Source organism: Urocitellus parryii, chromosome 6 (genome assembly GCF_045843805.1).
Source record: "Urocitellus parryii isolate mUroPar1 chromosome 6, mUroPar1.hap1, whole genome shotgun sequence".
Classification (NCBI taxonomy): domain Eukaryota; kingdom Metazoa; phylum Chordata; class Mammalia; order Rodentia; family Sciuridae; genus Urocitellus; species Urocitellus parryii.
Window position 1 is genome coordinate 90,888,193 of NC_135536.1, and position 14,421 is coordinate 90,902,613.

The 14,421-nt window shown below is 34.7% G+C and overlaps 1 protein-coding gene and 1 non-coding gene across 2 annotated transcripts in view; one reads left to right on the forward strand and one right to left on the reverse strand.

Moving 5' to 3' along the window:
• The window catches only part of Wdr76 (WD repeat domain 76), a 47,130-nt gene that overhangs the window by 10,583 nt on the left and 22,126 nt on the right, over positions 1–14,421 (forward strand). The window contains exons 4-8 of the mRNA XM_026391352.2: positions 363–418; positions 6,900–7,026; positions 9,531–9,632; positions 9,726–9,769; positions 11,353–11,506. Coding sequence (XP_026247137.1) covers positions 363–418; positions 6,900–7,026; positions 9,531–9,632; positions 9,726–9,769; positions 11,353–11,506 — 483 coding nt within the window. The remainder of the gene's footprint in view (positions 1–362; positions 419–6,899; positions 7,027–9,530; positions 9,633–9,725; positions 9,770–11,352; positions 11,507–14,421) is intronic.
• Positions 10,882–10,988, reverse strand: LOC113186253 (U6 spliceosomal RNA). Its single transcript, XR_003301255.1, has one exon. It is a non-coding gene; the product is annotated as a U6 spliceosomal RNA (small nuclear RNA).

The window sequence follows — 14,421 nt, forward strand, 5'->3', positions numbered from 1 at the left end:
AACAAAATAGGATTTGATTTAGAAAAATATCACAATTTTTTCTGGGAAAAAAATATAAAGTAATTTTGCCAGTAGTAGAGGTTGAAGCTTGTTATTTGTAATAGTATGTTTGAGTTAATTTTGCATTTCATCATGTAAACTCATTAGCAACTTTGTCTGAAGTATCAGAATATCAGTGTATTGGGCAGCATTATTTACTTGCCTTTATTATGGATAGTATATTTATCTCATGTCTACCATGGAAAAAAGGTATTCTGTCTTAAGGATCTTTATTTGCTGAATAGACTTTAATATTTTAAAAGTTAAGCTATGTGGTTGTAAGATAGCATTTTTACATGCGTATGTATTTTGTGTGCTTTCAGTCAGCTGCAAGGCTCCGTGAAATGATAAAGAAGAGACAACCTCCTAAGTCCAAGAGGTAAAAGATGTGGTTATAGTGGCTGGACCATGATATTTTGTTGTGGTTTTATAATCTGAAAAAGTGGTATAGTAATCTTAGTAACAGATCAGAGACTCTATAATTTAATATTAATCCCTGTGGGAATCTCTGAGGGAATACTACCTTTTAATAACTTTACAGTTCTCATTTTCATCAAGAGAATATAGAGCAAATAGAATCTCCAGAGCTGAATTTTGTTTATATTTACTGTTGCTCTGAATGGAGGAATATCTTTATTTCCACAAAATAAAGATTTCTACTTTTTCCCTAGAAAATCATTTTCATTTTCATTTTTTTTTTTTTTTTTTTTGGTACTTGGTATTGAACTCAGGGACAGTCAACCACTGAGCCCTTTTTTGTGTTTTATTTAGAGGCAGGGTCTCACTGAGTTACTTAGGGCCTTGCTAAGTTGATCAGGCTGGCTTTGAACTCGTGATCCTTATGCCTCAGCCTCCTGAGCCACCAGGATTATAGGCATATACCACCATGCCTAGCCAAAAAATTATTATTCTTTTTTTGGTGCTGGGGATCAAACCCAGGTCCTGTGCATGCAAAGCAACACTCTACCAACTGAGCTATATCCCCAGCCTCAGAAAAATCATTATTCTTGAAGATTCTTCTCAGGGCCAGCAGGTATAGTTCAATGGTAGGGTGCTGGCTCTTGCCTTGATTGTGTTCCCAGTACCACAGAAAACAACTACCAAACCAAAAAACTCAAAAACAACAACAAAAAACCCTACTAGGGTTGAACCCCTAGGGCATTCTACCACTGTGCTACATTCTCAACCCTTTTTATTTTGAGCAGAGTCCTGCTAAATTGCTAAGGCTGGCTTTGAACTTTTTTTTTCCAAAAATTTTTTTTTTAGTTGGGCACAATACTTCTATTTTATTTATTTTTTATTTTTATTTTTTTAACATTTTCATTTTTTTAAAGAGAATGAGAGACAAGGAGAGAGAGAGAGAATTTTTTTTTTTTAATATTTACTTTTTAGTTTTTGGCAGACACAACATCTTTGTTTGTATGTGGTGCTGAGGATCGAACCCCGGCCGCACGCATGCCAGGCGAGCACGCTACTGCTTGAGCCACATCCCCAGTCCCTATTTTATTTATTTTTATGTAGTGCTGAGGATCGATGGAACCCAGTGCCTCGCGCAGGAGCACTCTACTGCTGAGCCACAACCCCCAGCCCTGGCCTTGAATTTTTGATCCTCTTTCCTCAGCCTCTGAGAAGCTGTGCCACTCACTGTGCCTACCTCATTCTTTCTTTTTATTTTTCTGACTATCCTTTTGCTTTTCAGTTAGCTTTTCAGTCCTAGAATAAGGGAAGGGAATTAACATTTATTGAATGTCTATGAAGCATAGTACAGTGACCTTAAAAGTTTGTCCTGTAGTATCTCATTTAATTCTAAATGTGGTAGGTAATATATCTATTTTATGAGTTAGAAAAAGGCTCAGAGATATATTTGCCCAAGTTCAAAACAGCTTATAAATGGTAGCTCTAGGATTTGAACTCTGGGATTATTTTAGCTTGAATTGTCTCTTGCATTTTAGCAGCACCTACATATAAATGAGGAAACTAAAATTCTTGGTATCATTAGCTCATTTATTTTGTGCTAGATGCTAATGAACTGTGGCTTCAAGTGTGAAGAGTTGTCATAGGAGTTAACACTGAAAAAACAATATCACTGGTCTTGTAACTATACATTTGTGCTTTTATTTTATTTTTTTTCCTCTACTGGGGATGAACCCAGCTTTATTGCTGAGAGAGGGTGTCACTGAATTGTCCTAATTGGCCTCAAATTTGTAATCCTCTTGACTCAGCTTCCCAAGTAGCTATGATTATAGGCATGTGCCACAGTGCCCTGTTTATATTTATTTTTTTTTATAAGGAAAGATTGGTGATTTATTATTAAATTACCTAACCCAAATTTCTAGCACTTAGTAATTGTAAGATAACAGTATCAAGTTACCAAGTTGGTAGTGTTGAAGTTATATAATAAGGGAAAGAGCACAACCTTTGAAATTTAACAAGTTTGGGTTCAATTTTTTTTTTCTTTTTTTCTGTGCTCTAGATTGAACCAGGACTTCATGCATGCTAGGCTGGGTACACCCCAGCCCCTGGGTTCAAGTTTTGATTTAGCCATGTAGAGTTGTAGTATCAACTGTGGGTAATTTACATATTTTTTCCTGATCTGTAAAGTTAACATTATATGAATCCAGGGAGATTTAAATAAAAAAATTAAATGTGTATTTATAAGAGATACAAAAGAAGTACATATAACATATATGTATAGTTGAAAACTTTATAGTAAGACAAACCCCTCAACCACATACCTGGCATCTAAGTTAATAGAAGTTACAATATATATATTTTTTCCCCAGTACTGGGGATAGAATCCAGGGGGGCTTTATTATTGAACCCCCTTTTTTAAATTTTGAGACTGGGTCTCAGTAAATTGCTTAGGACCTCACTAAGTTGTTGAGGCTGGCTTCGAACTTCTGATCCTCCTGGTACAACTAATATGCTGAATAATTTTGTTTTGCTTTCAATGCTATAATCCTAGCCCCAAATATGCTAGTAATTATTCTTTCATTTATGATTTTGCTATCTATGAATGTATCCTTAAATAATATATTGTTTTTTTTTTTTTTTTTTTTTTTTCTTTTTGGTACTGGTGATTTAACTCAGTGCTTAACCACTGGAACACATCCCTAGTCCTTTTTATTTTTTTGAGATAGGGTCTCATTAAGTTGCTTAGGACTTCGATAGTTTTGCCTATTTTCCCACTCTTGGTATGAGGGATTGAACCCAGGGGCATTTAACCACTGAGCCACAGCCTTAGTCCTTTTTATTTTTTCTTTTGAGACTTGCTAAATTGCTAAGGGCCTTGCTGAGTGGCTGAGGCTGGCTTTGAACTCAGGATCTTCCTGCCTTAGCCTCCTGAGCCACTGGGATTACAGGCATGTGCCACCATGGGCAGCTTGTTTTGCTTACCTTTGCATGTTAGTTTTAAAACATTCATATTGGTGTATACAGTTTTATTTCATGCATATTTTTCTGCTTTAGAATATTCCATTGTATGAATGTGCTATAGTTTATTTTACTGTTAATGGATAGCAGTTGAGTCATTTCCAGATTTTCATTATTATGAAGAGTGGTGTTCTGAATTTTTTTTTTTTTTTTTTTTTTTTTGCTGTGCTATGGACTGAACTAGGGGCCTACATGTGCTAGGCAAGCACTATACCACTGAGCTATATACCTCTAGACCCGCCTCCAGATGTTCTAAACTTTGGTGCTATGTGTGAGAGTTTTTCAAAGAGTGAAGTTCTCTGGGAGTATATTTCTAGGGGGCTGGCTATTTGAAAGCCTAAAATATTCCATATATTCATCCTTTTTTCAAAAATTAAATGAGGAAGTGAATGCTGAATGCTTAGTTTAGCTTTTTCTTTTTTCTTTCCCTTTTGGGGATTGCACCCAGTGGTGCTTTACCACTGAATTATATTCCCAGCCATTTTTTTTTTTTTTAAAGAGAGAGAGAGAGAGAGAGAGAGAGAGAGAGAGAGAGAGAGAGAGAGAATTTTTTAGTATTTAGTTTTTAGTTTTTGGTGGACACAACATCTTTGTTTGTATGTGGTACTGAGGATCGAACCCGGGCCGCACGCAAGCCAGGCAAGTGTGCTACTACTTGAGCCACATCCCCAGCCCCATTTTTTTTTTCTTTTTTGGTTCCGGGGATTGAAACCAGGGACATTTAACCACTGAGTCACATCCCCAGCCCTTTTTTGCATTTTATTTAGAGACAGGGTCTCACTGAGTTGCTAAGTGCATTGCTAAGTTGCTGAGGCTGGCTTTGAACTCTTGAGCCACCTGCCTCAGCCTCCTGAGTCACTGGGATTATAGCTGTGCGCCACCACGCCCGGCTTCCTAGCCATTTAAAAAAAATTTTTTTTACTTGTAGATGGACACAATGCCTTTATTTTATTTATTTATTTTTATGTGGTACTGAGAATCGAACCCAGTGCCTCACATGTGCTAGGCAAGTGCTCTTCCATTGAGCCACAACCCCAGTCCCCTAGACATTTAAATTTTTTTTTTTTTTTTTAATTTTGAGACTAGGTCTCACTAAATTGCCCAAACTGGACTAGAATATACTATCTTCATGTTTCTCTGTTTCTGAGTAGCTAGGATTACAGGCATGTGCCATCACACTTGGCTTAATATTTTTCAATAAATAGTGATTATTACTAATTCTTCTGAACTAATGTGAACTGTAGCTGAGAATTTTTTCTTTTTCTTTTTCTTTTTTTTTTGGTCTGGGGTTAGAACACCCAGGGGCATTTTGCCACCATGCTACAGCTCTAGTTCTTTTTATTTATTTATTTGGAGACGGGGTCTTGTTTAATTGCTTAGGGTGTCACTAATTTTGCTGAGACCGGCTTCAAACTTGTGACGCTCCTCTCTTAGCCTCACAAGTTGCTAGAATTGCAGGTGCCACTGTGCCAGACTATAGCTAATGATTTTGCATGTGAATTTTTTTTCTTTTTGCAGTGGTTGGGTCAAATCTTATAGACTTGAGTATGCTAGACAAGTGTTCTGCCATTGTGCTATGCCCCCAACCTTGTATAGCTGGCATTAGTAGAGATGAAATATGAATTATTGGAAACAGGAAATCTTCTCTTTCCCAAATATATTTTTAATGTATTATCTCTCTTTTTAAAAATACCCTTATTTGCTTATTTATTTATTTTTATGTGGTGCTGAGGATTAAACCCAGTGCCTCAAATGTGCGAGTAAGTGCTCTACCGCTGAGCCATAATCCCAGCCCCACAAATATTTTTAAAGAATTGCTTTAAAAAAAAAAAAAAAGGAGTCCCCAGAATATAGTTCAGTGGGTAGAGTGCATGTGTGAAACTCTAAAGTTAATCCTCAGCCCTGGAAAAAGAAAAAAAAATTTAAATGAAAAATTGGTACATAAAAAAGTAGGGGAAAAGTGGGCTTGGTCACTCATATCTGTAATCCTAGTGATGCAGGAGGCTGAGGCAGGAGGATTGCAAGTTCAAGGCCAGTCTGGGCAATTTAAATCTAGTCTCAAAATAAAAAAGTAAAAAAGGGGGCTGGGGATATGGCTCAAGCGGTAGAGCGCTCGCCTGGCATGTGTTCGGCCCGGTTTTGATCCTTAGCACCACATACAAACAAAGATGTTATGTCTTCCGAAAACTAAAAAATAAATATTGAAAAAAAAAAAAAGTAAAAAAGGCCGGGCAGTAGTTTAGTATTAACAGTGTCCCTTGGGACAAGAACACAAAAACAGTTACCAAAGACACTATCTTCAGACTTTACACAGACTTAATTTCCCAATATTTGATATCTTCCTAGATGTCCCATTGATAGTTCAGCCCTTTCAAACATAATTTTCCTATGTTCATATATGAATACATCACAGTGAATCTCCATATTATATACAACAAGAATGGAATCCTAATTATAGTAAGATGTATTCTATGTATATATTATGTCAAAATATACCCTACTGTCATGTATATCTAAAGAGAACAAATAAACACTTTTGTGACCTAGTTAAAAATGAATAAATAAATAACAGAGCCGGAGTTGTGGCTCAGTGGTAGAGTGCTTGCCTAGCATGCGTGAAGCACTGGGTTTGATCCCTGGCACCACATAAAAATAAACAAATTAAATAGAAGTATTGTGTCCATCTACAACTAAAAAATAAATAAGTAAATAAAAAATAAAACAAAACAACAAAAAAACAGTGCCCTTAGGTTCAATACCTCCAAAAGAAGTAGGGGATGTGTATGAGTTAAAAAATAAACTGTTTGAAGGAAAATGCAATGAAACATTTAACTCTTCCTCCCATCCTTAGTTTTCCAGGCCTTCTTTCTAGAAGATACCAGTTAATAGTTTCATATGTATTCCTTTATGGGTAGCCACAGAATGTACAAATGTATGTGTAACCTTTTTGTAAACATGTACTGGGCCTCATTTTTACGTCTTACAACTTAAGAGTTCATTTTATTAGCACCCAAGGATCTGTTTCATTCTTTCTCTAGTACTGAGGATTGAACCCAGGGCCACCAGCATGCTACTAGGCAAGTGCTCTATCTTTAAGCTGTAGCCCCAGCCAATATTTCATTCTTTTCTATAGTTGCATATCATTCTAGATATATACACCATAAGATATTTTATGTCCTTCACTTCTTCATGCTGAAATTTAGGTTAGTTCAGTCTCAAAATAAAAAAGTAAAAAAGGCTGGGGAGTAGCTTTTTTATTAAAATCTGATTTTTTATTAAAATCACCGTGGAGATGTATATATCTATATATCTTTATATATTTATACACACACTCATCTGTGGGACCCATTCCTAGAAGTTCTCTCTTTATCAGTAAATGCATTTTATTGTTTTATGAGTATAACAAGAATTTTTTCCCACTCCTTTAGAAAGAAGCCTAAGAAGAGAGAAAATGAGATTGGATGTAGAAGGTCAATGCGATTGCTAAAAGTGGATCCTTCAGGAGTTTCATTACCAGCAACTCCAACACAGCCGACATTAGAAGAAGATGAAAATGTAAGAAAGAGTGCAAATATAATATATAATATGAAAGTTTAAAGTGTTTGAAACAGAATGTTTTGAAAATGATGAGTTATTTTAATTTTTTATTTTTTAGAGAGAGAGAGAATTTTTTTTTTTTTAATATTTATTTAGTTTTCGTCGGACACAACATCTTTGTAGGTGGTGCTGAGGATCGAACCCGGGCCGCACGCATGCCAGGCGAGCACGTTACTGCTTGAGCCACATCCCCAGCCCCTTTATTTTTTATTTTTTAAAAATATTTATTTTTTAGTTGTAGGTGGACACAATATCTTTATTTTTATGTGGTGTGGAGGATTGAACCCAGTGCCTCACACATGGTAGGTGAGCCCTCTACCTCTGAGCCACAACCCCAGCCCTGAAAACGATGAGTTATTTGCATTTCATTAATAGTACTTGAATGTTATATCATTTAATGAGTAAGATTTCAAAGTTATAAAGACTGGATTGTTCTGTATTTCTGCAGGACTTACCTATCATGGAGTTGTAAGTAAATTATTATAAATTATTTAACCTTTCTGAGCCTCAGTTTCTCCATTTTAAAAATGGCAGTAATAGAAGTTTTCAAGGGCTATCATGAGGATTAAATGAAATAGTATCTATAAATTTCCTTACATTGTATTAAGAGCTTAATAAATAATAAAAAGTAATTATTAATGTTATTAATAAGTAATATGTGATATAAGTGAAGTTCCCTTGCTATAGCTTAATTTTATATTACCAGTGAGTGGAAACATTTTAATTTATTAAATTTGTTCTGTAAATAAGATTTGTAATTATACTTTTAATTCATGAGCACCTACTGTTTTTAATGTTTTATATCTAAGTTCTTAATTATAAATTGGAAGATAGTACTAATTAGGTTGGTGCCTTGGGAGCTAATTGCAAATCAAGGTGATATGGAAAGCAGCATAGTAGAATAGCTTCCAAATTTTATTGAAGCACCAACCCATGATAAGAAACATTTATGGACTGGGGATGTGGCTCAGTGGTAGTTAGCTTGCTTAGCATGTATAAGACCCTGGGTTCAATCTTTACCACTGCAAACACACGCACACACACACACAAACACAAATACACATTCTTCTGAAACAATAGTTTTGTGAAATGACAACTTTACTATTTGCATGAATTTTGGTATTTTTTATTCTATTCTCATTCACTGTAGTTGCTGTTTTTGACAAATTAAAATTATTTCATAGCCTATTATTTGATTTCAACCTGTATTTTCTAAGACATTGGCATAGAATAATAGCACTGAGTACTGAACTGAACTAATAGGAGTTCTTCCTAGGTCTTCCAGTTATTGGCAATGTAACTTGGTCAAATAACTTCTCTGAATTATGGTGTCTTTAAAAAGTGGTATCATTGAATGAATTGTCAAGAGGGTTAAATAAGATAGGAGACCTGGCATTCATTCATTTATTTTTATTTATATATATATTTAAAAAAATTTTTTAAGTTGTTGATAGACCTTTATTTTATTTATTTATATGTGGTACTGAGAATTGAACTCTGGTGCCTCACACATGCCAGACAAGCATGCTACCACTGAGCCCCAGCCCCTATTTATATGTATTTTAATGGACACATAGTTATTGTACATATCTATGGGTTACAGTGTGGCATTGCAATACATGTATATAATGTGTAATGATCAGAATAAAGTGATGTATCTGTCATCTCAGACATATATTTGTTTGGGGAACATTAAACATCTCTATTATTTTCAAATAGTAAATTAATTGTTGTTAAGCATAGTTGTCCTCCTGTTCTATTAGGAATTATTCCTCTGATCCATCTGCATCCCTGTACCCATTAACCCTCTTTCCATCCCTTCTTCCTCCACACTGTTCCCAGGCTCCGATAATACTATTCTGGTTTTTACTTCTTTAGAATCAACTTTAGATTCCATGTATAGTGAAAATGTGCAGTATTTGTCTTTCTGATTTATTTTACTTAACATAATGTCCTCCAGTTTCATACATGTTGCAACTAAAAATTTTTCTGAATAGTTTTCCATGGTGTATAAATAACATTTTCTTTATTCATTTTTAATGGACATTTAGTTTGATTTTATATCTTGACAATTGTGAATAATGTTACAAATAATATATCTCCTTAACATACTGATTTTATTTTTTTGAATATATATCCAGTAGTGGGATTGTTGGATCATATGTTAATTCTATTTCTAGTTTCCTGAGGAACCACCATATGGTTTTTCATAATGGTGGCATTAATTTGCATTCATACCAACAGGGAATGAGAGTTCCTTTCTCTACATCCTTGCCATCATCTGTTGTTTTTTGTTGGCATTCATTTATTGAATAATTATTTTTGAATAACTGTGATGTGCTATCACTGTTGTTGGTGTTGACAGTAAAGTAGTGAAAAAACAGACAAATACCCTTTGCCTTTTTGAATGTGTAATTCTAGGGCAAGGAGACAAACAATAAACTTTTTATTTTTGATTACAGCCTTTGTTACCTCCTGGGCCTTTAGAAATGATTCCTGAAAATCAAGATGACAACAATGAACTATTTAAAGAATTTCTGCACACATGGGGTGAAATGAACAAGGTATAACTTGGCAGAGCTTATAGCTTTTAGTATCATCTGTTAAGGAAATTTCCATGTATATTAACAGCACTTTGGTTTCTATTCATGTTTCAGACAAGTCGTAAGAACACTGAAAAGGGGCTGTTCAGCATTAAAAGGTAAATTAAAATTCCTTGCCTTTGTTTTACATTTTTTTGAGACATTTGAGCTACAAAAGCTATATAATATTATAGGAATTTTGAACATGAGGTGAAAAAATATCCCCTGTATTTCTACCCTACAATAACTGTTGTTTTTGTTTTTGTATATTTCCTTTCAGGTGTTATCATATGTAATACCAGTAGAATGTAAGCTTTACGAAGGCAGGGATTTTGTCTCAATAACTAGAACAGTGCCTGGCACATAGTATATATTTATTCAGTGTTGAAGAAAATGAGTGAATTCACATTTTTATGTATTCTAAAGTATATACAATTTTGCATTAGGCTTCTTCATTTGTGGTTATATGTTACTAGAGTCTTTAAAATTATTAAATAATTGCATAATAATTCATTGAGTAGGTGAAATTTTTACTTAACCTCCTTCTGCCTATTTAGTATTTGGGGTTATTTTCCATTTAGTTTTGTGTAATTGTATACTATTTGTTGAAGTGTTTCTATGACAGTGGATTACTTTCTCAGAATAGATTTCTGGAAGTGGGTCTAATGAGTCAGATATTGTGGAATTTTTTAATAGCTTTTAGTACACAATATTAAATCATTTTCCAAAAATCTTTTTTTCCCCCTCCTGAAAATCTTATATGAACTCACTCTTTTTTTATTGGTTGTTCAAAACATTACAAAGCTCTTGACATATCATATTTCATACATTAGATTCAAGTTGGTTATGAACTCCCAATTTTACCCCATATACAGATTGCAGAATCATATCGGTTACACATCCACATTTTTACATAATGCCCTATTAGTAACTGTTGTATTCTGCTACCTTTCCTATCCTCTACTATCCCCCCTCCCCTCCCATCTTCTCTCTCTACCCCATCTACTGTAATTCATTTCTCTCCTTGTTTATTTTCCCGTTCCCCTCACAACCTCTTATGTGTAATTTTGTATAACAATGAGGGTCTCCCTCCATTACCATGGAATTTCCCTTTTCTCTCCCTTTCCCTCCCACCTAATGTATCTGTTTAATGTTGATCTTTTCTTCCTGCTCTTCCTCCCTGCTCTGTTCTTAGTTGCTCTCATTATATCAAAGAAAACATTTGGTATTTAAAAATATGGAACGCTTCACGAATTTGCGTGTCATCCTCGCGCAGGGGCCATGCCAATCTTCTCTGTATCGTTCCAATTTTAGTATATGTGCTGCCGAAGCGAGCACTGAACTCACTCTAAAACTAGCAATACATGTGAGTGTGTGTGTTTCTATTTTTAAAATTTTTCAGTGCTGGGATCAAATCCTGACCCTCATGTGTGGGGCAATGCTCTATCACTGAGCCTATAGCCCTAGCCTGAGTATGTATGTTTATCTGTGGCCTCCTGGTTTTTGATATCATCATTAAAATTATTAAAGGTAATTTTATAATTCAAAAATGGTACCTCACTATTTTATTTCCTCAGTTAATCAGGAGGTTGAATATTTTTCAACATTTATTTACTATGACTTTCTTTTTTGAATCATCTTTTACTTATTTTGACTATTGAGATTGGTTTGACTTTAAAAATGTAACATTTTAATTTTGTAGCTACAAAGCCAATTTAAATGGAATGGTTATTAGTGAAGATGCTGTTCATAAAGTTACCAATGGCTCAATATTCTCTGTGGCTCTCCACCCATCAGAAACTAGAACTTTGGTAGCAGCTGGGGCCAAAAGTGGGCAAATTGGACTTTGGGATTTGGTAAGTTCTTATTACTTTCTTTTTTTTTTTTTTTTTTTTAAAGGTATTCAAGTTTGACTGAAGCAAATAGTCTTAAGAAGACTAGCTGAGAGACATTCATTTATACCTATAACTTGAGATAGAATTGCTTTATGATTCTAAATTTTAGAAATCTAGAGGAATTAAATTTGTTTTTATAGAACTTTAACATTTTTAGCTTGAATATCATTAGCCATCTGGGCATAAATTAACTGCCAGGAGACTTTAAATGTATATGTGAAAAAGTCACATAAAATTCATAGTTTTTAAATTATGTTTAAAATATGATCTACTGTGATCTAAATGTTGTATCCCCCTCCAAATTCATATGATGACTTCCTAATCCCCAAAGTGATGATATTAGGTGGTGTGGGGCCTTGGGAGGTGAGTAGGTCATGCATGGGATTATTGCCCTTATAAAAGAAACCCAGTAGAGACCCCTTTCATCTTCCACAGGGACAGAGCTAAAAGTGACCATCCAGAAACCAGAAAGTAGGCCTTTGATAGATAACTAAATGATCCAGAACGTGGATTTTGGCTTGCCAAACCATCAGACTTGAGAAATAAATTTGTTTTTTTTTTATAATTTTGGTACTGGAAATTGAACCCAGAGGTGTTTTACCACTGAGCTACATCCCCAGCCCTTTTAATTTTTCTTATTTTGAGAAACTAATTAAAATTGTAAGTTCAGTTCTCAGGCACATAGCCACATCATTTTGGTCACCTTAGAAAGTTCTTTTGACCAACACTTCTTTGGAACAAATTAGTAAGAACATTAATTCAGCAAAAATAAAGCTGAAAGACGAGATGATAAAATAACAGAATGAGATGAAAAAGATTGTAAAACAAAGGAAACAGATTGAAGATTAATGAAACTAATATTAGGTGAGAGCAAGGAACAGAATAGCTATTACAGAAAATCAAATTGGAGACATTATAGGAAGGATTTGTGATACTCAACCACGATGAGAAAGGCTTAGAGAAGCCAATAGAAAGACAGTCAAAGATGACCCAACAAATGAAACTGAGTGTATTGAAAAAGAACTTTTCCTGAAATGAAGATAGAATTGAATGGCAGCTGAAGATGATCCCATGTTCTAGAGAAATTTTTAACTTAATAGATAAAGAAATCTTCAGGTAAAAAAAAAAAAATTCAAGGGGCTGGGGTTGTGGCTCAGTTGTAGCGTGCTTGTCTCACACATGTGATGCACTGGGTTTGATCCTCAGCAAAATTAAAAAAAAAAAAAAAGATATTGTGCCCATGTGTAACTAAAACAAAACAAAACAAACAAACAAACAAATTAAGTATGAAGAGCCTGACTTGTCTCAGTTTTCTATAGCAATATTATAAAGTTCTGAGAGAAAGACATATGGCCCTGGAATACTTACCCAGCTAAAGAAACTGTTTTTGTGTAATGGCAGCAGGTAGAGAAAAAAATAAATAAAATAAAAAACAGCAACCTAAAGAAATATGTGAAAAAATTCAAGACTCATGAGTTTCTCTGGAAAAATGTTTGGCAGCAAATTCTGGCCAAATCAACCCTACCACTTGGGAGGCTAAGGCAGGAGAGTCAAAAATTTGAGGCCAGGCAAGGTAACTTAGACTCTGTCTCAAATAAAATGGGCTGGGGTTGTAGCTCAGTGGTAAAGCACTTGACTAGCATGCATAAGGCCTTGGGTTCAATTCTAGTACTGCTAAAAAATGAAAAAAAAATAGTAAACCAAGATTAAGAATTTAGTAATGAGATCGGGGATGTAGCTCAGTGGTAGACTGCTTGCCTAGCACATATTAAGGCCCTGGTTTTGATCTCTCTCTTTTTTTCAGGGTCTCACTGAATTGCTTAGTGCCTCACTAAGTTGCTACGACTGGCTTTGAACTCACGATCTTCCTGCCTCATCCTCTAGAGCCGCTGGGATTAACAGGCATTCGCCACAGTGCCTGGCACACTTTTTATTTTTTAACCTCTCACTTTTAGATAATTTCTATTGGTTAAGAACATTATTCTGTCTTTCTCTAACTACCCTTTCTACATTCCCATGTTTTATTATATTATTTTTATCTACCCTGATAACATTTATACTGAGTTCTACAACCATAATTCCTATGGCTGTTTAACATTTAATAATAGTTCAGCATTTAAGTGAATTGAATGTTCATTATCAATTTTTTTCCTAAGGTTTTCTACTCCTAAATTCTTTTTTTTTTTTAGTTTAAGCATAAGGATCAAAACCATCCAGGCACAGTGATGCATGCCTGTTAATCCCAGCGGCTTGGGAAACTGAGGCAGGAGGATCTCAAGTTCAAAGCCAGCCTCAGCAACTTAGTGAGGCACTAAGCAACTCAGCAAGACCCTGTCTCTAAATCAAATACAAAAAAGGGCTGGGAATGTGGCTCAATGGTAAAGCATCCCTGGGTTTAATCCCTGTAACCCCTCCCCCTCCAAAAAAAATAGAATAAATAAAAAGTGTAATGACTATAGCTGCTTTATGTTTTACATTTTTTCCTTTATAGGAGACAATATATCTTGTGAAGAATTATCTGAAGTTCAAAAATTTCCTTAGCTTCATTTTCTTTTGTTATTTTGAAGTATAGTTGAATTCAATACTATTAAAAAATGGCATGTACAGCATGGTCCTATTTTTCCTAAGTTTCTTCATTGTCTCTGTCATGCTGTCTGCATAGGACTGTATAAAGAAATCTGTAACTCTCACTCAGTATTTACTCAATATTTTCTTTAATTGTTTTTTTAGTTGTAGGTGATACCTTTATTTTATGTATTTTTATGTGGTCCTGAGGATAGAATCCAGTACCTCACATATGCTAGGCAAGCACTTTACCACTGAGCCACAGCCCGAGCTCACAATATTTTCTTGATAAAAAAATCAAGATTTGTAAT